The sequence below is a fragment of the Rhineura floridana genome, chromosome 7, assembly GCF_030035675.1.
Source record: "Rhineura floridana isolate rRhiFlo1 chromosome 7, rRhiFlo1.hap2, whole genome shotgun sequence".
In the NCBI taxonomy this organism is placed as follows: Eukaryota; Metazoa; Chordata; class Lepidosauria; order Squamata; family Rhineuridae; genus Rhineura; species Rhineura floridana.
In genome coordinates this window covers 92,326,615-92,349,341 of record NC_084486.1, presented here as the reverse complement: position 1 = coordinate 92,349,341, position 22,727 = coordinate 92,326,615, and the positions used below count along the sequence as shown (strand labels likewise).

The 22,727-nt window shown below is 41.4% G+C and overlaps 1 protein-coding gene across 6 annotated transcripts in view; it reads left to right on the top strand.

The window, feature by feature from the left end:
* KIF1A (kinesin family member 1A) overlaps positions 1–22,727 on the top strand; it is a 158,020-nt gene that overhangs the window by 31,332 nt on the left and 103,961 nt on the right. For all 6 annotated transcript variants that reach the window (XM_061636495.1, XM_061636499.1, XM_061636498.1 and 3 more), the window contains exons 3-7: positions 13,023–13,099; positions 16,828–17,007; positions 18,413–18,478; positions 19,438–19,616; positions 21,346–21,457. In XM_061636495.1, the coding sequence (XP_061492479.1) occupies positions 13,023–13,099; positions 16,828–17,007; positions 18,413–18,478; positions 19,438–19,616; positions 21,346–21,457 (614 nt within the window). The remainder of the gene's footprint in view (positions 1–13,022; positions 13,100–16,827; positions 17,008–18,412; positions 18,479–19,437; positions 19,617–21,345; positions 21,458–22,727) is intronic.

Below are 22,727 nucleotides of genomic sequence, written 5' to 3'. Positions count from 1 at the left end.
AGGAGCGGAACCACCGCCATGCAGTCCCTCCCACTCCCAACTCAGCCAGTCTCACAGTAACAGTACAGATTCAAAAGCTGGGGGGGGGGCACAAGGCGATCCTATCCAAGTGTGGCTGGTATATGGTCTACAGTTACAGTGTAATGGCAGGAGAATGAAAAAAGGTTTCAATGTCTGTGACTGTTACTGACTGTGGGTGTGTGGACAAATGGTGATCATTATCATATCTACATCATAATATTTCCTGCGCAAGAGGATGGAGATTCAGAATGCTCTGAGATGTCTTGTTTGAAAGGCATGAAATTGCAGGATGATTTGACAATTAACACTAATGACATATGTAGCCTGGGGCAAACCAGAAAGCCAATATTTTTTGCATTATATTGTGATAACAATGCAATTTTTTTCATAATATATAATGGACAAATGGCGATCGTTTTTATGAGAGTACAAATGCAGCAGCTTTGCTTATGAAGATAATTACGTAAAATAGGGGGGAAATTTTAAAAAACTTCTTGCCAATTTCAGTCAGAGGCACAAAATCCGTGCTGATTACAGCTGCGTCCCACTGTGAGAAACTGGTGCTGGTCTGAAAGGATAGCGAACTGTCAAATCTAGTCAGAATCCAGCGCCAACTCCAATTTAGCGGATATTCTTCCCCTTCCCGAGTTGTACCCATGGGCTTGGACTTTCCCTATGTGATTCTTGCTTTCCCCCCCTTTCTTTCTTTGAATTGCAAACCCACAACCCATAAGCCACATCAAAATCTGCTTTTGAAACTCTCATCTGTTTTTAAAAACACAGCTTACCCTGCAGGAGAGAGAGCTGGTGTTTGAGAAACTGAAGCTCAAAGCCCCCTTTGGCACATGGAACTAGTTGTAGTGTTTTTTGGTTCACGGCCAGAATTCAGTTTTTGTCACCCTATTTTTAAAAGGATATAGTAGAGCTGGAGAAGGAGTGACAGAGGGCAACTAATGCAACCAGAAGAAGGCGAGTTTAAACAGTTGGTGCTCTTTTTTTTCTTTTTTCTTTGGCTTAGGAAGAAAATATTACTAAAAGAGAAAATCATAGAGGCTTATAAAATTATGGATACTATCTCTTTTTTAACACTTGGCTTTTTGAGGGGTGTCATCAAGGGAAAGAGAACAATAGATTCAGGACATGCAAAATGCATTTCACAATTAAGCAATTGACATATGTGGAATTCAGTGCCACAAAATGTGATGGCTTTCAAAAAAGAACCAGCAAATTCACAGAAGCTGCCTATATTATTTAATAACTCGGTTTCAGCTTGTGCTTTTGTCATAGAACTGCTTTAAGAAAAGCAGGGCCAGGTGGAATCTCAAGAGGTTGCCACAACAGACAAAGAGATATGAGACTTGAGATGTTGGCTGTAAAGCCTCAGATGAAGAGACAGTGACATCATTCACTTTTGTGGCTTTAAAATTTTTCTCTTAAAAATGAAAGTCTGTTGTTAGCTGTGTATGGGCATGGTTTTCAGCCCTCCAAATTACAGACAAAGGGACTAATTGATTTTTTCTGCATTCATTTACGCAGCAGGTTTAGGGGGCAAAGGTTCAGTGCAATCTATCACTAAGGGACCAATATGTGCAAAACTGGGAATTGCATCAGCTGTGCCGCCAAAGGAACAAGCTGTGATGCAGAGTAGCGTAAGAGGAGATCTGAAGATGCAGATCAGCCTTTTAGTGCCCTTCCTGTATTTCAGCATCTCCTCCCCCTCTACTTACCAACCTTTTGAGAATCCAAACATGATACACACAGTCTTCTCCCCCAGTCTTGAAGTCCTTGCTCCTTCTTGTTCTCATGGACACAATTAATAAACAGAGGAGAAAATCAGAGTAGGTGTTTTTTCTTTAAAACCAACCCTATAGTTGTAGATATTTTAATATTATCATTCATTCAAATAATAATCATGAATGCATGCTGAAAGCCTAAACATTTAAAGTGCTCCAGATTGACATGCTTTGAAGTGATCAAAACATTATTGTGTTCGAAATCTTTAGAATTAGACATTCTAATCTTATTGGTTAGTGTGGTATAGTGGCTCTGTTGTTAGGTTTGGATGTGGAAAATGCAAGTTCAAATCCCTACTCAGCATGACGCTAATGGATGGCCTCAGGCACATCTCTACTTCTTAGCTTCCTCTACAGGATTGTTGTAAAGACACAGAGACATGTGTTTAAAAAATACATTTAGGTGGCAATTCTATATCCACCTCCCTTGGAGTTAACGGAAGTGGGGCAAGAGCAACTCCTGTTTTGTTCTTTTGTTTATGCTCCAGAAGGCAGATAGAACTAGGGTCCTCCAGATGGATAGGCTTGTTTACCTTTACCTGTGATGCTCTGACTGACTTCCTTCTGTAGCTAGACTGTTACATCTTTAGGGAAGCTTACATGCCCCTCTTCCTTCTGCCTTTCCACTCCTTTCTTCTCTGACTGTCCGGGAGAGAGGAGACATCCCTTCGTCTCTGCTCTCTCTCCTAGCATGGGGCTAACTCCCACACCTGGGCGTTACGCCTCCAACTTAGTTAGTTAGTGAGAACTAGGTTTGCCTTTCTATCTAATATGTATTTCTATAAATAAAGTAGCTTTTTTATCTTACTAAGTCTCAAGTCTCAGTGATCCTGATGCAGGGTAAAAGCCTGCTTTCTTAGGTAAACGCACACACACACTGGCACACTCTCATTTCAACATCTGCTGTTACTTTGCTGCTGTTGTGCTGCTTTAAATGAAATTAAGCACACAAACACACACAGCCAACAGGATTTAACTTCTAAGGAGACATATATAGAATTGTGCTGTTAAAAGTCTGGGAAGATAACTGAATATAATGCTGAACCTTAGCAAAAAGACTGGTCAGAGCAACAGTAAAGTCATGCATTTGTTTTTCAAGGCAGGAAGGCATTTTAACTGACCAGCTCACTTCTAGCATTTTGAGTGTCATTTGATTAGATAGGCACCACCTTGCTTTCTCTATGTTTCTGCATTAACTTGCATGCTATTCAGTAATTACATGGCTTGTGCTGCCTTTGCTTTTGATGGGTACACTCACCAGCTTGATACCTCTAGGTAGTTTCCCTAGCAACTGCCAGTCTTTACGGGAAGACTTATCATTAATTTGGGATCCAGGATGAACATAGATATCAGAAAAGAGTTGTTTGTGGTTCATTTCCTTAGGCCTACACACAACATACTATTATAGGTACAGTTAATTACCACCCCTGCTGCATGGGTGAGGGAGGCCACTTTATCCAGGAAAGATGTGCAAGCAATTGTATATGGTGCACATGGAAGCCTTTAGAAATTTTCATTCATTGTTCTTCCTTGGAAATACATATTAGCTTAATCTGCCCAGGTTTAAAAAAACACCAATACAGACAGATCAATGTGTAAGCAAATAGCACACAACACTACTAAGGTACAGATCAAAGTTGCTGCTATAAATCCACCTTACTTATTTAGTTTCTTATCACAATGTTTCCTCATGTACCAGCTCCATGGAATTTTCTACCACAAACACCACAGATCCCTGATGTGTCCATGTGTTTTCCCTATGTATTTTGGATGCCATATGTTATCGTTGTGTGATGTAAACAACTTCCAAAGCATGCAGGTCTTTTTATACATTCCTAGCAGTAACAGACATTGGAATTGTGTTTCCAAAGGCTCTTAATGTACTGAAGACACCCTCCCTCCCCCTTGCATAAGAGCAAAATTCGGAGTGACCATCTAATTTGTCTTCCCTGAGCACCCTAGGTTAAAGACTTAATGTGTCAACAGAAGACACATACTGCACTATCTGATTTTTTTTAAAAAATGTGAATATCAGTTGTGAGAATCTTGTTGCTGTTTGAAGTGTTTATACACTGGAACCTCTGAAATCAGAGACAATGAGGTCCAATGCAGACAAATTCTGGGATAAATAGCAGCTATTTTAAATTCACTTGTGCAGTTGTTTCCTGTCTTATAGAGAGCTGTTAGTAGATATATGCTACCACAAATCCATCAAAATGTGAGTTTGTGATGGTGTCGTGTGCATAACACTGATTTAGTGCATGGCATCCTTTTGCATGACCAGTTCTCCATGGGTAAAAGCCTCTACAAGAGTGAATTTGAAATGGCAACCACATGTCCCAAGGTTTGTCTAAACCACAGTTCAGATGTAGCTACTCCAGTCCTTAATTCATCTTCCCAGAGTTTCCACATCTTTTGCCCTAAACTGCGATAAAACCTTGAAAGACTTGTCTGTACTGTCAAGTTATAAATTACAAAGTTGTAAATTTGAAATTCTCTAATGCTGGCTGAGGGATGGAAATTAATTCTGCATTCTTTTATAATAAATGAACCTCCTCTTGGCAAAGCTGAGCCTCTTCTATTTGCATGGCACATCAGCTGCCTGTTAAGAATATAATTATTCATTCAGCACCTTCTTCTTATTCCAAAAGGTCATTTGAATGACGCCTAAAATTATGGATATTGTTATTTTTAGGCTTGCCATTATTCCATGTTTGTACCTCTGTTTGCTGTCTCTCTCTTATTTTAAAATGCAATAAACAATTAAGGAAGAATGACAGAGCAAGCCAGTTTCAGTTCCTGGATTGCCATGGTAACATTCTCAGCATCAGAGGGGAAATATGGTACAGAATTCAAAAGTGCATGTATGTTGCATTTAGATTTTCAAGTGCTTAATGACTCTGAACTGAAATCCTTATTGGCATTATTGATCTTTACAATTCCTTTTAGAATCAAATTGCTGGAAGGGTTATCAAAACTGAAGGTTAGTTGATCCATATACCTACACTGAGATGGTTTCTTTTTACCGAACCCATTCCTATATTGCTTTTCCAGTTTTGTTAACTGAGACTCTTTAACCGTAGATGCCAAGGACTGAACATGGAACCCTTTGGTCTACAACCTGAGCTCTTTGCCTGTTGCTCTATTCTTTAGTGGCAAAAATGCATGCTGTGTCTCTCTGGGTGCCAGACGCATAGAAGTGTGGCTATGGAAGCTACAGTGCAGCCTATCTGGATTTAATGTTTCGTTCCTTTCCATACTACTTTACTGAATGGCTATCCTAAACCAGTGATTGGGTGTGGGCACAGACTGGAAAAGAATAAATAAACTGAGTATTCCAGTCCAGATGAGATGGAGGTACTTTTGGCTGGTGATTCATCCACCCAAGTGAATGATGTTCAGCCTGTTCTAGATGGGGCCACACTCTCCCTAAAGGATCAAATTTGCCGTCTGGAGGTGCTTATTGATCCATCATTGTCATTAGAGGTGCCAGTAACCTCTGTGGCTTCAAATGCCTTTTGTTAGCTTTGACTTTTATGCCAGCTGCAGCCTTAACTGAATGGAGATAGCTTGGCCACAATTATCCAAGCTCTGGTAACCTCCTGTTTAGGTTATGGCATTGTGTTGTGTGTGGAGCTGTCCCTAAAAATGATCCAGAAACTGCCTTTATTCCAGAACAGGGCTGCAACATTACTAACCGGGAAGGGGCAGTTTGACCATATTACATCTGTGCTTTGTCAGCTGCACTGGCTCACAATCTGTTTTTGGACCCAATTTCAAGTGCTGGTTTGAGCCTTTTAAACCCTAGACAGCTTGAGACCAGGCTACCTGAAAGACCAACTGCTCCTATATGTACCCACCCAAACCCTAAGATCCTCTTCAAAGGTGCTGCTCCAGGTGCCCCTACTGCATGAAATAAACTGGGTGACCACTAGGGAGAGAGCCTTTTCGGTAGTGGCAACTCAGTTATGGAAGAGCCTTCCCAGGGAGGCTCACCTGATGCCATCTTTGTGTTCTTCTCAATGCTAGGTGAAGACCTTTCTGTTCAGCCAGGCCTTTTAAATAACACATAGTCTGGGGCACTCAGTTTTTTATATCAGTATTTCAATTTTGGGGGTGCAGTGAGTTTTATATTGATATAGTTTTTGGTTTGATGTTTAATTTATGTTTAATAAATCCTTATTTACTCATTTATTGTAAACCACCCAAAAAAGTTGTTATTGAGTGACATGCAAATGGTGGTGGTGGTGAGCGTATCTCTTAGCAAGAAAGAAAGAAAGAAAGAAACAAAGAGGGGTCATATGACCTTGGGGCACTGGTAGGAACAGCCCAAGATTTTTGCTGCACTTACTGGCTTCACCTAATGGTCTAAGAGCTGCATCCCAGCATCCTTTGTAACATGATAAAGCATTGTAGAGTGACTCTTCTAGATTATACAGAGTTTAATTGTCATGTTTAAAAATAGTGCTGCATCAAGTGACTCTTTAGGTTTCTTGTAAGGCTGGCCCAAGATAATTTGTTGCCTGAAGAGCAGCTAAAATGGCATTCACTCCTCCTGCCAGGGCCAACACAAAGAGTCTTGCTGCACCACCAGACACAATTGCTATCTTCATCTATTGCCCTTATGGGGCTGTGTGAATCATTGCTTCATCCCAGAGCAGAGCTTGGAGAAGTTACTTTTTTGAACTACAGCTCCCATCAGCCTAATCCAGTGGCCATGTTGCCTAGGGCTGATGGGAGTTGTAGTTCAAAAAAGTAACTTTTCCAGGCTCTGTCCCAGAGGTTGGAAAAGTTACTTTTTTGAACTACAACTTCCATCAGCTCAATCCAGTGGCCATGCTGGCTGGGGCGGATGGTAGTTCAAAGAAGTAACTTTTCCAAGCTCTTCTTCATCCTGCTACACTGACAGAGGTTGGCTTTGGCTGCTTGTGCAGCTGGGCTGGCTTCCTCTTCCACTTTATCACATTGCCATATAGTGAATTTATGTACTTCAGGTTATTCTGTCTCACCAATGTTTTAGGTGTTTCAAAACTGAAAGTGTCTTCACTTTGAAATTGCCAAAAAATTTCCTTCATGGCCCAGTTCACAGGGTTAAAGTGGTATTACAAGAATTTGGGATGAATTCTCAATCCATTCCACACAGAGCTTGGCATTTAGTGGTGAAACACCATGTGGGAGAGTGAAAGGCAATTATGGTTGTCTTTAGACATTGATATTCTTTGCTAAAAGTCAATCACAAGAAGCTTTAAAAAGCACTGCAATTTTTCTTAAATGAAAAAGAGCATATTTCTCTGTTTATGGAACATAGCAAGCCTTTCAGAATTTTGAAATGTATAATTTCAGAACCACAATATTTCCACTCATATGTATTTAAAAGGTTCAGAATAAAATTGAAGGGAAGGAATCCAGGAGATATATCATTTATATATGCTTTAAGAATGCAGTGTTATACTTACCAAGGTATATGGCAAGCAATTGCAATTGGTGGGGTGGAGCAGGATGGTGGTGGTGTTGCTCACCTGGCATCACAATGCAGAGTTTGCTGCCAGTAACAGAAAGGGGGAGGGGCAAGGGGGCAGGGAGGTTGGCATGGTGTGGGTGCAGTGGCAGGAGTGTTGGATTGGCTCTGCCACTGCGCCCTCACCATTCTGTTGCCTCATAAACGTCTTGAAAGATTCCACCAATGCTGCCTCCGGAAAATTCTGCAAATTACTTGGGAAGACAGACGGACTAATGTTAGTGTTTTGGAAGAAGCAAAGACTACCAGTGTTGAAACAATAATCCTTCAACATCAATTTCGCTGGACTGGCCATGTTGTTTGAATGCCTGATCACCATCTTCCAAAGCAGCTACTTTACTCCAGAGCTTGGAAAAGTTACTTTTTTGAACTACAACTCCCATCAGCCCAATCCAGTGGCCATGCTGGCTGGGGCTGATGGGAGTTGTAGTTCAAAAAAGTCACTTTTCCAAGCTCTGCTTTACTCCCAACTTAAGGATGGAAAATGGAATATCAGTGGACAACAAAAGAGGTTTAAAGATGTTCTTAAAGCGAATCTAAAAAAATGTAACATGAACATTGAGAACTGGGAAGTCTTGGCCCATGAACGTCCCAAATAGAGGTTGGCTATTATCAAAGGTGCTATGGACTTCGAAGAAGCACAAATACGGGGCGAGCAGGAGAAATGAGCTAAGCGGAAGGCATGTCAAACAAATCCTCATTGCGACCATCTTCCATCTGGAAACCTATGTCCTCACTGTGGGAGGCTGTGTGGATCCAGAATTGGCCTCCACAGTCACTTACGGACCCACTGTTAAAGACCTTATCTTGGAAGACAATCTTACTCGGCCACGAGTGATCGCCAATGATGATGAATGATGACTGTGCTGCCTCATCCCTTCTCCTCTTCCTCTCACTTAGTAGCAGTAATCTACACCAGATTGGTGTGCCAAGTGAGCAATCCTGCCCTGTTATGCCCTACCAACTGCTACTGATGGCAAGCCTGTACTGAACTCGCTCCCTACCTGAACATATGAACGGAGTTGTATTCAGCTAAGTCCTACTCAGAGTAGACCCATTGAAATTAATGAGTCATGTCTTTTAGCTTCAGTGGGTCTACTCTCAGTAGGACTAGCACTGAATACCGCCCAAAGCATTTTATGACACCCCTGTAAACTAAAAATGAACAAAACCTATGAACACTGACATATTCCTCTTCCATTTTGATTTTATTTTAATTTGTGGTTTTATTGTATTTGAAAGTGAGGTTCTTAAATTGCCCAAACTGGCAAGAGGGTGGTGACCAGACAAGGCTCAAGAGGCTAAATCCTTTAGAAAAGATTTATTTTAAAGATATCAGCAGAAGACCAGTGACCGCATTTCAGTTTATGAAAGACATGGTCATAAAATATTAAGCAGAAATCAACAGTACATTATATGAAAATGAATATAAGTGAGATATAAGGAACAGTATATGCAATTAATGATTATATGGAAAAAGAAAATATAATATGAATATGGAACTTGTTATAAACTTAATTCTACTCAGAAGACCAATATGCAAGATGAAAATTAACTACATCTCAACTTTTGCTGAATCCTATGTTGTTGTTGCTGCTGTTGTTATTATTATTATTATTAATTAAATTTATATCCCGTCCTTCCTCCCAGAAGGAGCCCAGGGCTGCAAACAAAAACAATAAAAGCACTTTACAACATTTTAAAAATGAAAGACTTTAAAACATATTAAAACAAAACATTTTTTAAACATTTTTTAAAAAAACAACTTTAAAAATATCTTAAAAAGCAATTCCAGTACAGACATAAACTGGGATAAGGTCTCTGCTTAAAAGGCTTGTTGAAAGAGGAAGGTCTTCAGTAGGTGCCAAAAAGATAACAGAGATGGCACCTGTCTAATATTTAAGGGAAGAGAATTCCAAAGTGTCAGTGCTACAACACTAAAGGTCCGCTTCCTGTGTTGTGCAGAATGGACCTCCTGATAAGATGGTATCTGCAAAAGGCCCTCCCCTGCAGAGCATAGTGATCAACTAGGTATATAAGGGGTTAAGCCTTCTAGTTAAAGCTTACTGCACTATCCCAATTGTTCCAACTACATAATCCTTTAGTTTAAGAGAAGAACATAGCTACCAATCCAAAGTGACTTTCCAGGAATCAGCCTCCTGTGATCTTAGATGCATTGGTAGTAGAGATCAATCTGGTGTTCAGGAAAAAAAATATATTTAAAAATAAGACAGTGAAGTCTGATCCTCACCCATGAATATTTTTTTTGTACACCCAGAAGTGTACAAAAAGTATCTGGAAAACTCAGCACAGAAAAACGTAACCCATTGTAAAACTATTATAAGCAGCAAGAATGGAATCTAAAAGTGAAGTTGTATTCTGTGTTATGTGTGTTTCAGATGAGATAAACTGCAGCACAAAAAGACATTAGAAAAACCTGCTTATGTAGAAAATATATAAAGCTAAGTTGGAGTCCAGAGAAGAAAGTGCCACTTCTCTTTGTTCCCCAACATCCCAGAAAAGTTTTTTTTCTGATTGCTGATTGGCTCCTTTTTAATTTGCCCCATGCTCACAACTGAAATTGGGCCTATATTGGTAAATGAAAGGTCACGGGAAATACACTTCCAGAAACAGTTTTCCATTGCTTTAGGAGTTGACACGATTCCAAGCCTTATTGGGGTAGAAGACTCATGAAGGACACCCAACGCTGCTAGCCTCATGAAGTAACAAATTTTGTACTTTCTTCACACAAGTGCATTGTCTTAGCTCAACTAAAGCCTCCCCAGCATTTCTGCTTCTCACACATTTCAGACAGAAAAACATTTCTGTTCTCCAGTAAGGTATTCGGGTCAATTTCCATCATGAACCAGAATCTCTTGACCAAAGGTTTCTTCCATTCTATTCCATAGCTTCTGGGGTGATCACCTTCACCATGCACACAGATCTGCCCCCAAAACTAAGGTAATTCACAGTATTGATTAAAAACAAATTCAAATTCAAATAATTTTTTTTTAGGGTTGTACCCAACACTGTGCATGTGGAGTTTCACTTGTACAATGTGACCTCCTCTACCCGTGCCCTACCCTAAATCTAGTCTGGAGGGTTCTCCAATCCTCTGGAGCAGATGTTAAGGGTGCAGGGGGGGTTGCAGGGGAGAGGAGAGAAAGGGGAAGTTCCATCATGGAAGTGGAAGTCTATTGAGCAAGTGGAACGACAGCACTGGATACAATCCATTAATAATAATAATAATAATAATAATAATAATAATAATAATAATAATAATATAAGAGTGTAATCCTATGCGTATCTACTCAGAAGCTAGTCCTATTGAATTCAGTGCATCCTAAAACACAGGCACATCTGGGAGAGAATGGGAGGAATTATTGGTGGGGATGAACACACTTCCTTCATGCCTTCTCTTACTCAAGGGTCCTCCTTCTGTAAGGAAGGGTTCAGTTAGCTAGTTGCTGTGGACTTTATACATGAGTCATGATAGCTTTCCTGCTGAAGATTAAGGGTGAATGGCTTACGTTAAGGACACTCTGCTGTTTGCTGTTTCTGACGTGTGGGAGACTCGTCATAGCTGTGTCTGCAGCTAACTCTAGTAATTGATGCACAAATCCAGTGATCTTCCCATGTTTGCTGTCAGTTGTACTTATCAATTACCACTGAGTCTTTTACATGAAGGTTGATTCTGTGGTCTAAGTGGATCGCCTGCTAGAAAGGCAAAGCTCTGCTATACACTCACTCCATGTGTCTCTACTCAAGGCAGCATTGCATGAATGCTGGACCTATTTTGTCTCCGCATGGCATGCCAGCAAAAACAAGCACTTTGTTGTTGTGAATGGAGGCATACTGTTACTAAAGATGGGTATACCAACTCTCCTTCCTGTGCACGATAGGGAGAACCACACAGAAACTAAATAAGTCTAATGCACACTCATAAAACCTAATCATGATGGTGATGTAGTGCCTACGTTGAACAGCTGTAGAAAATAATAAAAATAGAGAAGTTCCTACCTGCAGGGTTATAATGGAAAAGATCATAGTTTACACTACGCTCCCATATTGTGGAATAACCTTTATTTTCCCAGGCTTTTATGTGTATTTTAATGTGTTAATAATTTTTGTATTTTATCTTGTTTTTGTAAATTGCTGTGGAAGCTCTGCTGAAACCATTTAAATAAAAATAGCTCCCCTTGCAAGGCCAGGAGTTGCTTCCTTCCCTTGCTGCATTCCGCAAGGGATGTAAAACCCATGTATGCATTTAGCTGCTGACTCATTTTGTAGGCTGTTTATGATTGTGTTCAGTGAAGGATATCATTGTTTTACTCAGATTTGCTTGCATTGTTGTTTTAACCATGTTTTACTGTATTTTTAAATATAATCTGCTTTGAGCTGTGGTAAAGCTACTTATAAATTGTTTAAAAAATAAATACGCTATCCATCTATTCCATTATCATGCATCATACCAGGGATGTTTTTTTTAAAGGGGGGGTCACATGAATGGAGCCAATCACAAAGGTCTTTCCCACCGAATTTGCACTCTAAAATTATTCACATGCATGTCCCTGCAGTGTGGGTTCACACAGTGCTAAACCCCCATTCGATATGAAGAGCTCCTCCATTGGCTGCCTTAGGATTTACATCACTAAGGTGTTTTCAACAAGCCAGACAGCCATTGGATATCGTCCATGGTCAGTGAGAGGACATTTAGGTTTCAACAGACTGGCAATCAGCATAGCTGTCCTTTGTGGGTCAAAGTCACTGAACTTAAAAACACAATAGTTGAATGCATGTAGGTGTATTGTTGTTCTCCCTCCCCACTGCTCCGCAGACATAATATGTAAGAACATAGGAAACTGCCTTATACCAAGTCAGGTCATTATTGCCTACACTGACTGGCAGCAGCTCTCCAGGGTTTCAGGAAGGGGGCATTCCCAACCCTACCTGGAGGTCCTAGGGATTGTACCTGGGACCTTCTGTATGCAAAACAGATGCTCTGCCACTGAGCTACAGCCCTTACTGGATCTCACTGTGTGACATTTGTGAGGCCCCTCTACAGCAGACCTCTTCAAGTGATTGGACTAAGAGATGAGATGTAGGAACACAGCAAGCTGCTTTATATCATGTCAGATCATTGGTCCATCTACCTCAGCGTTCTTTACACTGACTGGCAGCAGCTTTCCAGGGATTCAGACAGGAATATTTTCCCAGCCCTACCGAGAGATGCCAGGGATTCAACCCAGAATCTTTTTTATGCAAAACATGTGCTCTCCCACTGAACTATGGCCCTGCATTAAAAACGTTAGGTGCACAAGCATAGAAGAGACTCCAGCTTTGTACTTAAGTATTTCCTCAGCTATCCCCAGGTTTAGTTTGAAAAGCATCTTTTTAATGCTTGTCAGGACTTGATTCTGCCCTGCCATATTGTAGTTGGCCAGTTCAAATGTTTTAAAAGGGGCAGGGCTCCGTATGACACAGCCTGACCTTCTCTGGGAGACATCTCTGGGGACACATGGAGCATGAGCTTCCGAATAGGGAGCGCAGGTGGAATGTGTGTACCAAATCTGTAGACTGAATGGCTTTAGGAATTGGGATGCTTCAAAGAAACAATCCTTTTCTGAACGTTCTGGTTGTTGAGTGCTCATATCATATGATGGCTTTTCCCCTCTCTTGTTTCTTCTTAGCTATCATTAATCCAAAGCAGCCCAAGGAAACACCCAAAAGTTTCAGCTTCGACTATTCTTATTGGTCACACACAACTGTAAGTACACATCAGACTGCAACCATGGGTGTATTTGTGCATTGTTGAGTTGACTTCACATTGGGCTTGAATTTTGAATCTATAGTGAGATGCTCCTGAATGAATATTTGTCTAAAAATAATTCAAGGCAGTTATTCAGTAAATGGTTAAACAAGAAATATTTTTGAGAAATAATCACAAGCAATTCATGGGCAAATAGCAGGGAAACTGACTCAGCTGCTCTCTATATTTGTACAGCTGGGTTTATGGACCCTTATATTATTATCTCTCTAATGTATACTCTAAAAGACTTGGAAGGATTGTTGAGAGCATCATTGGAGGTATTCATCAAGATAATGCTGCTCAAAGCTACACCAGTTGGAGTCAAATGCCTTCATTATTATTTCAGTTACAATGCAAATATAACATCAGTGGAGACTTTTCTGAGGACCACCATGTCACAACAGTAGGTCAACTAAATACAGTATAGACCAAACAGCCTTTCGCTGCATGTAAGAATCAAAGCGCTGAAGCCGAAGCTTTTCCTCTCTAGCATGGAACACATTTTTATTGCCCAGCCAGCTGTAACAATCTCCTGCAACTCAGTTTGGAACTGCTGCTGAATACAGCTGGACCTTCTCAGAACTGGGGTCAGAAGCTAAGAAGTAAGCCCTAGGGCAGGGATTGACAATCTTTTGGGGCCTGTGGGCACATTTGCATACTGGAGAATTTGTCATGGGCACCATACACACCATTGCAACTGACATAAAAGCACCGCTGGATGAAGCCAAATGCCCATTTGGTCCAGCACTCTGTTCTCTCAGTGACCAACCAAATGCCCATGGGAAGCCCACAAGCAGAATCTGAGTGCAACAGCACTCTCCCCAGTTGTGATTCTTAGGAGCTATTATAAGAGGCATATTGCCTACAAAAGTGGAGGTAGAACATAGGCACCGTGGCTAGTAGCCATCGATAGCCCTATCTTTCATGAATGTGTCTAATCCTCTTTTAAAGCCATCCAAGTTGGAGGCCATTGAAACTTCTTGTAGGAGCCAATTCCATAGCTTAACTGTGTGCTGCATGAAGTACTTCCTTTGGTCTGTTCTGAATCTTTCAACATTCAGCTTCATTGGATGTACCGAAGCTAGTGTTATAAGAGAGGGAATAAAGCTTTTCTTTATCCACTTTCTCCATGCCATGCATAATTTTGTACACCTCATGTTCCTTCTTACTTGCATGTTCTCTAAACTAAGAAGCCCCAAATGTTGTATATTTCCTTACAGAGGAGTTGCTCCATCCCCTTGATCATTTTGGTTACCTGTTTCTGAACATTTTCTAGCTCCACAATTATTTATTTATTTATTTATTTATTAAACTTATATACCGCCCGACTAGCAATAGCTCTCTGGGCGGTGTACATCAAAAAATACAATAAAATTACACATTCTCATAAAACAGAGTATATAAAAACTGTACAAACTAAAATCAGATTACAACAATTTAAAATTAAATTAACTTAAATTAAAATGCCTCAGAGAAGAGGAAGGTTTTAACTTGGCGCCGAAAAGATGGTAGTGTCGGCGCCAAGCGCACCTCCTCAGGGAGACTATTCCATAGTTCGGGGGCCACCACTGAGAAGGCCCTAGATCTTGTCACCACCCTCCGGGCCTCCCTATGGGTTGGGACCCGGAGGAGGACCTTTGTAGTAGATCGTAGTGAACGGGCAGGTTCATATTGGGAGAGGCGTTCCGACAGATATCGTGGTCCCGCGCCATATAAGGCTTTATAGGTTAATACCAACAATATCCTTTTAGAGATGAGGTGACCAGAATTGTGCATAGCATCCCAAGTGTGGTCACACCATAAATTTGACATTATATTGGCAGTATTATTTTCAGTTCCTTTCCTAATGAGTCCTATCATGGAATTAGCCTTGTTCACACTCTCTCGGCTTCTCCAGGTCAGCCACCTTGACCTCAAGGGAACCAACTCATTCTCTGAGGGCCAGGAGCTCATTGCCCCGAGCACACACCCACAAATTCTGTCAAGCCAAAGAAAAGTCATACACATAACAAACTGCAATATGCTGGAAAGCCCCCACACCCCTGCTGGCTATCTTAACTGCATATCTATTTTGTAATTTATTGAGTTTCTTTATTTGGGAGTTTATGCAGCCTATTCTATTGGCTACCATAGAAAGTTTATTTCATGCCTAATATCAGCTGGGGAGGGAACTCTGTGGGTACCAGGGAATGCCTCTACAAGTGCATGTGTGCCCCTGGGTGCCACATTGGCAATCTCTGCCTTCGGCAATGGCTGTCCTGGATGACACCCTACAGACAGCACTCCTTTTCTGTGCTTTAATCACAATTACTGCCTTTAGTCTGACACCTTTCAGCCATTCCCATATTGTTATACCTTGATCTATAAGGTTGAGAGGAACTATAAAATATTTATTCCCTGCTGGAAAGTTGCCATAGTCAGAGGGCAGTATTCAGTGCTAGTCCTACTCAGAGTAAACCCATTGACATTGAAGTGAATAGACATGACTTACTTAAGTTCATTAATTTCAAGAGGTCTACTCTGAGTAGGACTTGGCTGAATACAACCCAGAGTGTTTGTTCCTTCATTGCATGGTATATTTCTGAATCATAAATGCAAATTGTGATGTAGTGGTCACTTAAAAAGCAACCAGCTGAAGACTGAAGTTGAATGGTAGGAGACTCAGGACAGACAAAAGGAATATGTATTCACCTGGCACATAGTTAAAGTATGGGAATTGCTACCACAAGATGTGGTGATGGCCATCAACTTGGGCAGTTTAAAAAAAGGGATTAGACAAATTCATGGAGGATAAGGCTGTCAATGGCTACTAGTCATGATGGCTATCTAGTACCTCTGAACATGCCTCTGAATACCAGTCGCTGAGATACAACAGCAGGAAAGGAATATTGCAGTTTATGTCCCACTTGTGAGCTTCCCACAGGCATCTCATTGGCAGCTGTGGGAAACAGGATGCTGGACTAGAAAACCCTTTGGTCTGATCCAGCCCTCTTATGTTAATAAGCCACTTCTGTGAACTACACATATCTGGTTCTAGCACTATTTGTAGACTGCAGCCCCCCCCCCCACATTTTTGTATGTGAGATTAACTGGAAACTTGTGGTGATCTACTTCACACAAATTGACACTACGTGATAGGAGAACATTTAGGGATTTCTAGTGGAGGACGACCTTCTCAAATTATGTCTTCCAACATACTGTATATATAGCACCACAGAGCCACTTGGATGATGGCAACCCAAACTGCCCTGTAGCAAAAGGGTCTCAGACATGAATTCTGCTAAGTGTACATCATAACAATCCTCCTATAAACATGTCTGTGATGAAACACGGGATGCACAGTGTTCATTGTCAGTAATGAAAGGTCACAGAATTAGCAGATAATCTTCCTTTGTCTCAGGAAAAGTCACTCCTAAGTCATAGAACTTAGGGCATTGCCCTGGGTTGTTATTTTTGTTCCAAGAGTTGCTCAGAAATAATAGTAGACTATGCTCGACTTGAAGGCAGTACATTTACATTTTTATGCTCCAATGTAAAGTTCCAGTAACTCCCATCATGCATTTAGAATAGTTTCTGGTAATACAACCGCAACAGTGTAACATGGAAAGGGGAGAAGGGTTCTCCTCTCCTCTCCACTCCCCTTCCCAGTCTTCCCATCTCATCCCCCATTTTCTTTTTCTTAATAGCCTGAAGACATCAATTATGCCTCTCAAAAGCAAGTGTACCAGGACATTGGAGAAGAGATGCTGCAGCATGCTTTTGAAGGTTATAATGTCTGCATCTTTGCCTATGGCCAGACTGGGGCTGGCAAGTCCTACACTATGATGGGCAGACAGGAGAAGGACCAACAAGGCATAATCCCCCAGGTAATTATGACAAGAGTATGCATCTGGAAGCTAACAAGCAGGTTGAAGAAATATGTGTTTGGGATGGAAGAGAGGATGGAATTTGGGAACGAATGGCTGTTAGAAAGACAGGGAGTGTATGAAACAATTAAATAGGTAAGTAGCAATGAGGAGAGTATGAAAGTCCATGGCTTATTGGCAGAAGGGAAGGAAGTAGTACCACCTAGCAGGAGGTGAGTTAATTAGCAGGAACCCCAATAGGTGGAAAAGCAAGTAGAATTGTCCAAAGTGATTACAATACACAGAAGGAGAAGGAGTGGAGTGGAAAGAATGGCCGGTTCCCAACAGAAAGTGTCTTAATGATGCCTTAATGAGTCAATATAATTTACTGTATCAAACCAGCTCCTCCTCGTCAGCTGATGAGATTGACAATCTGTATGTGCACAAGGAGAATTCAGCTCAGAAAGCCGAGGGAGTTTCTGAACTGAGGTCCTGGGAAGAGTTCCTTCTGATTTATCAGACACATCTATCAGTATTAATACTAAGTGCCCTTTGTTTGTTTGTCTGTTATATTTGTCAGACACATTCTCTGTAATTACATGGGAGACATACAATTACACCATTTAGAACAATGTTAGAAGATGTTAAAAAGCCTGAGATGATACAAAAGTCTCTGCCTGGTACCAGAAAGACATTTATGCAGGATATTTTACTGGAATTTACATAAATATTTTTATTTTTCCAAATTACTATTTCTTCCAATCAAATATTTTGCCCAAATATATATTTTTGTTCCAATATTTTTGATAACAACTGCCTCCTCCCCCACTGCCCACTTGGAGGCAATAACTGGCCTATCCTGGAAATGGTGCTGGCGTGCAGGGGTGTGGGATAGGGCAGAGGAGAGGAAGGCCAGAGGCTACTGGTTCATCCAATACAGGAGGTCAGAAAACCATGGGGGAGGGCAGAGAAAGAGAGGGTATGAGTCTTGGGGGCCCACATTACTCTTGTCTTTAGGGGGATACATTTCTCCACCCTGTGAGCTAATACTGATTAAGGGCCCCTAGTGACACCTTTGTCCTTTGGCTGAAGTAAACTGAACTAACTGTACAAGGGAGAAAGGAGAGTCCAGAGGGAGATAGCTGAGACCTACTGGCTGAGCAAGCAGAACCTACCTGAGGTTTACCTGAACATTTACTCAAAGCTGCCAGAGTTGTCTTTCTTTCAGTGGAGGGGGATGAAAGCTTATATGAGGATTTATCCTAGTTACATCCCAGCTAATAACACAGTGACATATATCCTCTTGTTCAGCAACATTTAGAGAAAAATCTATGTGGCTGCCAGATTGTTGGGATGGATTCTAAGTAAATGGTGCTATTGTCATAGATCAATGCAACTCTTTCTCTCTACTTCTCATGTTATGCAGCTGTGCGAGGATCTCTTCTCCCGAATCAATGACACAACAAATGACAATATGTCATACTCAGTGGAGGTAAGAAGTGATACTTGGCCATAGTCTATACTTTTCTGGAGGCAAGAGGGAATGTATGATAGGTTCACTGACCATGAATGGAAATCATATCTACTTGTGGAAACATAGTCATTGCAAAATGAGTTCATCACCACGACAAAAAAGCTACAAAATAGTGTTTTACTGAATTCTTGGGTGACCAGGTAAAAAAGAAGACAGGACTCCTGACCTTTAACAGAAGAAGGGTTTTCAGCAGTTATTGCTTTGTTATGAGAAATCACCTCTTCTACACAATAGTTAAAGGTGAAGCAGTCCTGGCCTCTTCTTTTATCTGGTCACCCTAAGCTTAGAGGATTGCTATGATTATTTAATATTTTGACACAAATGTAATGCCCTTGTCACTTGGTGATCCTGTAGAGCCGCTGCATGTTAACCCCAGATGAATAAGATACATTTCTGTTCACAAAACAGCTCACTTTTGAAAATCCCTTTCAGTGTTTCTATTAGCGCCATCTACTATGCATATTTCTTTTCACATATTATGCAAAGCTTTTGAGGGGAGTGCTGGGTAAAAAGTGTAATCTAGATGGACAATCAGTGGAACACAGATAGAGGCTTCAGGTGCATATTTAGTTGGAAGAAAGCCCATTGTGCTCAGTGGGTCTTTCAGTTAAGTATGCACGAGACTGTAGCCTGGAGTGCTTAGCTGTGCATTTAAACCCCTTTGATTTGTTTGCAGACTTTCTTTTTGTGGTCTTCTCAAAGATCCTTTCCCCTAACTCACTGTTTGGAAATGTTGTAGGCATCTCTGGTGAGGTCAGTGGGGCTTTGTTTTATTTTGTTCTGAAGAGATATGCAGTATGTCTGTATCAGTCAGTGCCCACAAGATGTGCAGCCCCACTTTTGTGCTGCTGCTGACGTCCAAACGGAGCCCATTTTTCAATGTGTAATTTTAATTGTCTACACACTGTGTCCCAAAGGTGAGCTACATGGAAATATACTGTGAACGTGTGCGTGACCTCCTGAACCCCAAAAACAAAGGGAACTTGAGGGTGAGAGAGCACCCACTCCTTGGGCCATATGTTGAAGATCTCTCGAAACTAGCTGTCACATCCTATAATGACATCCAGGATCTAATGGACTCTGGGAACAAAGCCAGGTAAAAAGAATTGCAAGAGAGCTTCCCTCATACACCTATGCAGTCATGAATCTAATTGTTATTCAGAGCTCTTCCCACCAAACAGTCTTCGTTTCTCTTTGTGATGCTACCAGGGAGCTGAGGTTGCCAAAGAGGGCAGAAGTGATAGTGCTGAGATATTCTTGGGAACAGGGAAGCACCCAGGGCAATGTTTCCCAACCTGGGGGTCACGACCCTTATGTGAGTTGCAAAGCCTGTCCAAGTGGGTTACAGGTTTTATAAATATACCCCAACTAATTATTGCTTTTTGTCCTTAACTGGTATGATGAATACCTCTTACAACTTTTTGTTTTGGTGCCATATTATAATACTGTGTTGACACTTGTAACGGGATATCAGAAAGGCTCAAGTCTTACATTTTAACTCTTCGGAACTGCTCTCTGGCAGCTGGTGGCAGATCCAGTGAGAATGCGCCACCAGTTGCTCATACAGGAAGTTGTTTTGAGTGACTGTTACAGCTCACCTCTGAATGCACAGACGCTGCCTTTGGTTTAAATGCATGAAATTGGTAGCTGTTGAAAACCTGAGGTCCAAAAGTGATGTGACAATAAATTGATGGGTTATCATACCAAGTAAATTTGGACTTGTGGGTCCCCATACCAAAGAGGTTGGGAACCACTTTCATCTGGAGGAACCTGTGGTCCTCCAGATGTTGGACTGCAACTCACATAATCTTTGACCATATGCCATGCTGACTGGCAGTGTTGGAATGCAACAACAACAACATCTGGAGGGCCACAGGTTCCCCATCTCCGCCCTAAAAGATGGTGGATTGAACATACCCACGAGAGGAATGGCCATACTGCATACAACACGATGACTGGAGGGGGTTATGCCTCTATGCTGAGGCTGGAGAAATGGAGCCCTAACACTCTTATCTTTCACCCTGCAACTTCTATATTTTCTCATACCAGCTTGACTTCACTTCTCATCTAGATCTCCATTCTAGGTTCTCGCTTGAGAAGTCTGCAGCAAGCGTCTTTTCATCTCCTTTCCTTAGCTGCAGGCAGAGTGACACTGAAGGAATATTTGAGAAAATATTCTTTGATCAACATATAGCTGTGCATGGCTACTAGCTAATCCTTCCTGTTAGTAGTTGAGCAAGACACACAGCTTGGATAGCTCTCAGGCATCTTACTTTAATCTTCTATATGGAAAAAGCATTTTAAGGTTAAGGTTTCTGAGCTGATGTTTTATATGTTCTGTCAGAGGCAGTATGCTGGGAATCACAGGTGGGAAGAATACCATTGCACTTGTTTTGGGCTTCCCATGGGCATCTGCTTGGCCACTGTGAGAACTGTACTAGATGGGCCTTTGGCCTGATCCAGCAGGGCTTTTCTTATGTTCTCAGTGGTTCTTGCTGCTGGCCTGTTGGGTTGATGACTTCAAAGTAGGGATAGGGAACCTGAGGTCCTCCAGATGTTGTTGGACTACAAACTCCCATAATACTTCACCATTGGCCATGTTGGCTGGGGCTGATGGGAGTTGGAGTGCTGCTGTTTAACTTTGGAATATGAATTGACAGCCTAGATCAAGGCTGATCTTGTCAGTCTTGCTTCCCAGTTGAGTGAAGCTTTTGAGATCCTGGCAATATACCTTCTGATAGCATTGGATGTTTTCAAGTAGAAAGTAGAACTTGGTTTTTTCCAAGTAGAAATAAAAATTTGACTCTGCTGTTCTTGCTCAACAGGACAGTTGCTGCTACCAATATGAATGAAACCAGCAGCCGCTCACATGCTGTCTTCAATATTATCTTCACTCAGAAACGGCATGATGCGGAGACTGACATCACCACTGAGAAGGTGGGTATAGGCAGACTAGTAAAAGTATGTGTTGCTTCTAGCAGCACAAAGGGATAAAGAGGGAATGGGTGCAGCCTGGTACCATCTCACTGATAACAACCCAACCATGACTAAGCCTCTGATCTCAGCTGTCTGTTTACTAAATGAGGTGACTCAGTGGAACAAGGGGCAAAAAGCATCATTGCACATAAAATGAGGTGAAAATAGCTGAAGAGATTACTTAGAAGATCAACCTACTAATCTTCAATCTTCCTGACATATCCATAGATTATTTTTTCCATATACCTCTTCCCCAATGAATTAGAGTTGGGTACAGAAGGAGTAAAAATGGGCAAAATATGATCGAATTTTGTTCAGACTAGTGCTGTCAGGACTTGTGCCAAAATGTATGAATGATTACAGACAACACTAGCTTGCATTGGCTGCCTATATGTTTCCGAGCTCCATTCAGAGTGCTGGTTTTAACCTATAAAGCCTTACGCAGTTTGGGACCACAATACCTGATGGAACGCGTCTCCTGACACAAACCCACCTGTACACTACGCTCAATATCCAAGGCCTCCTCTGGGTGCCTACTCCGAGGGAAGCTCGGAGGATGGCAACAAGGGAGAGGGCTTTCTCAGTGGTGGCCACCAAATTATGGAATGATTTGCCTGACGAGGTGCGCCTGGCACCAACACTGTTATCTTTTCGGCGCCAGGTCAAGACTTTCCTCTTCTCCCAGGCATTTTAGGATCTGTTTTTAAATTGGTTTTTTTTAAAGTGTTTTTAAATTTGTATATTTGTATATTTATTTTTATTGATTTTAATTGTTGTAAACCACCCAGAGAGCTTTGCCTATGGGGCAGTATACAAATGTAATAAATAATAAATAATAATAATAACACTAGAAATGTCTACTGAAGACGTGCTAATGAAGAAAGAGTGGGATCATTCTGAAGGTCAATTTCATCCAGAAATCTGTCTCCAGTCAGCCCACAAGCAGAGCTTGAAAGCAATACCCATCTGTAGCTGTTACTCCCCAGAAACTGATACTCAGTGGCACACTGCCTTTGAATATGGACATTCCATATAGCTGTCATGATTTTGGCCTGTGCTCCACTAATTAGTTTGGATCCTCTGGATACTGTATCCTCTAGAGTGTGGGTACAAATGCCTCCTCTTCTGTTGTCATCATGGTAAGCCCAGGTGTACAAGCAACCTAAGTGCTATTATGGTTTCTTGGCTGTTTTATTGTACAGTGACTTGAGTTTCTCAAAAGTGGCATATG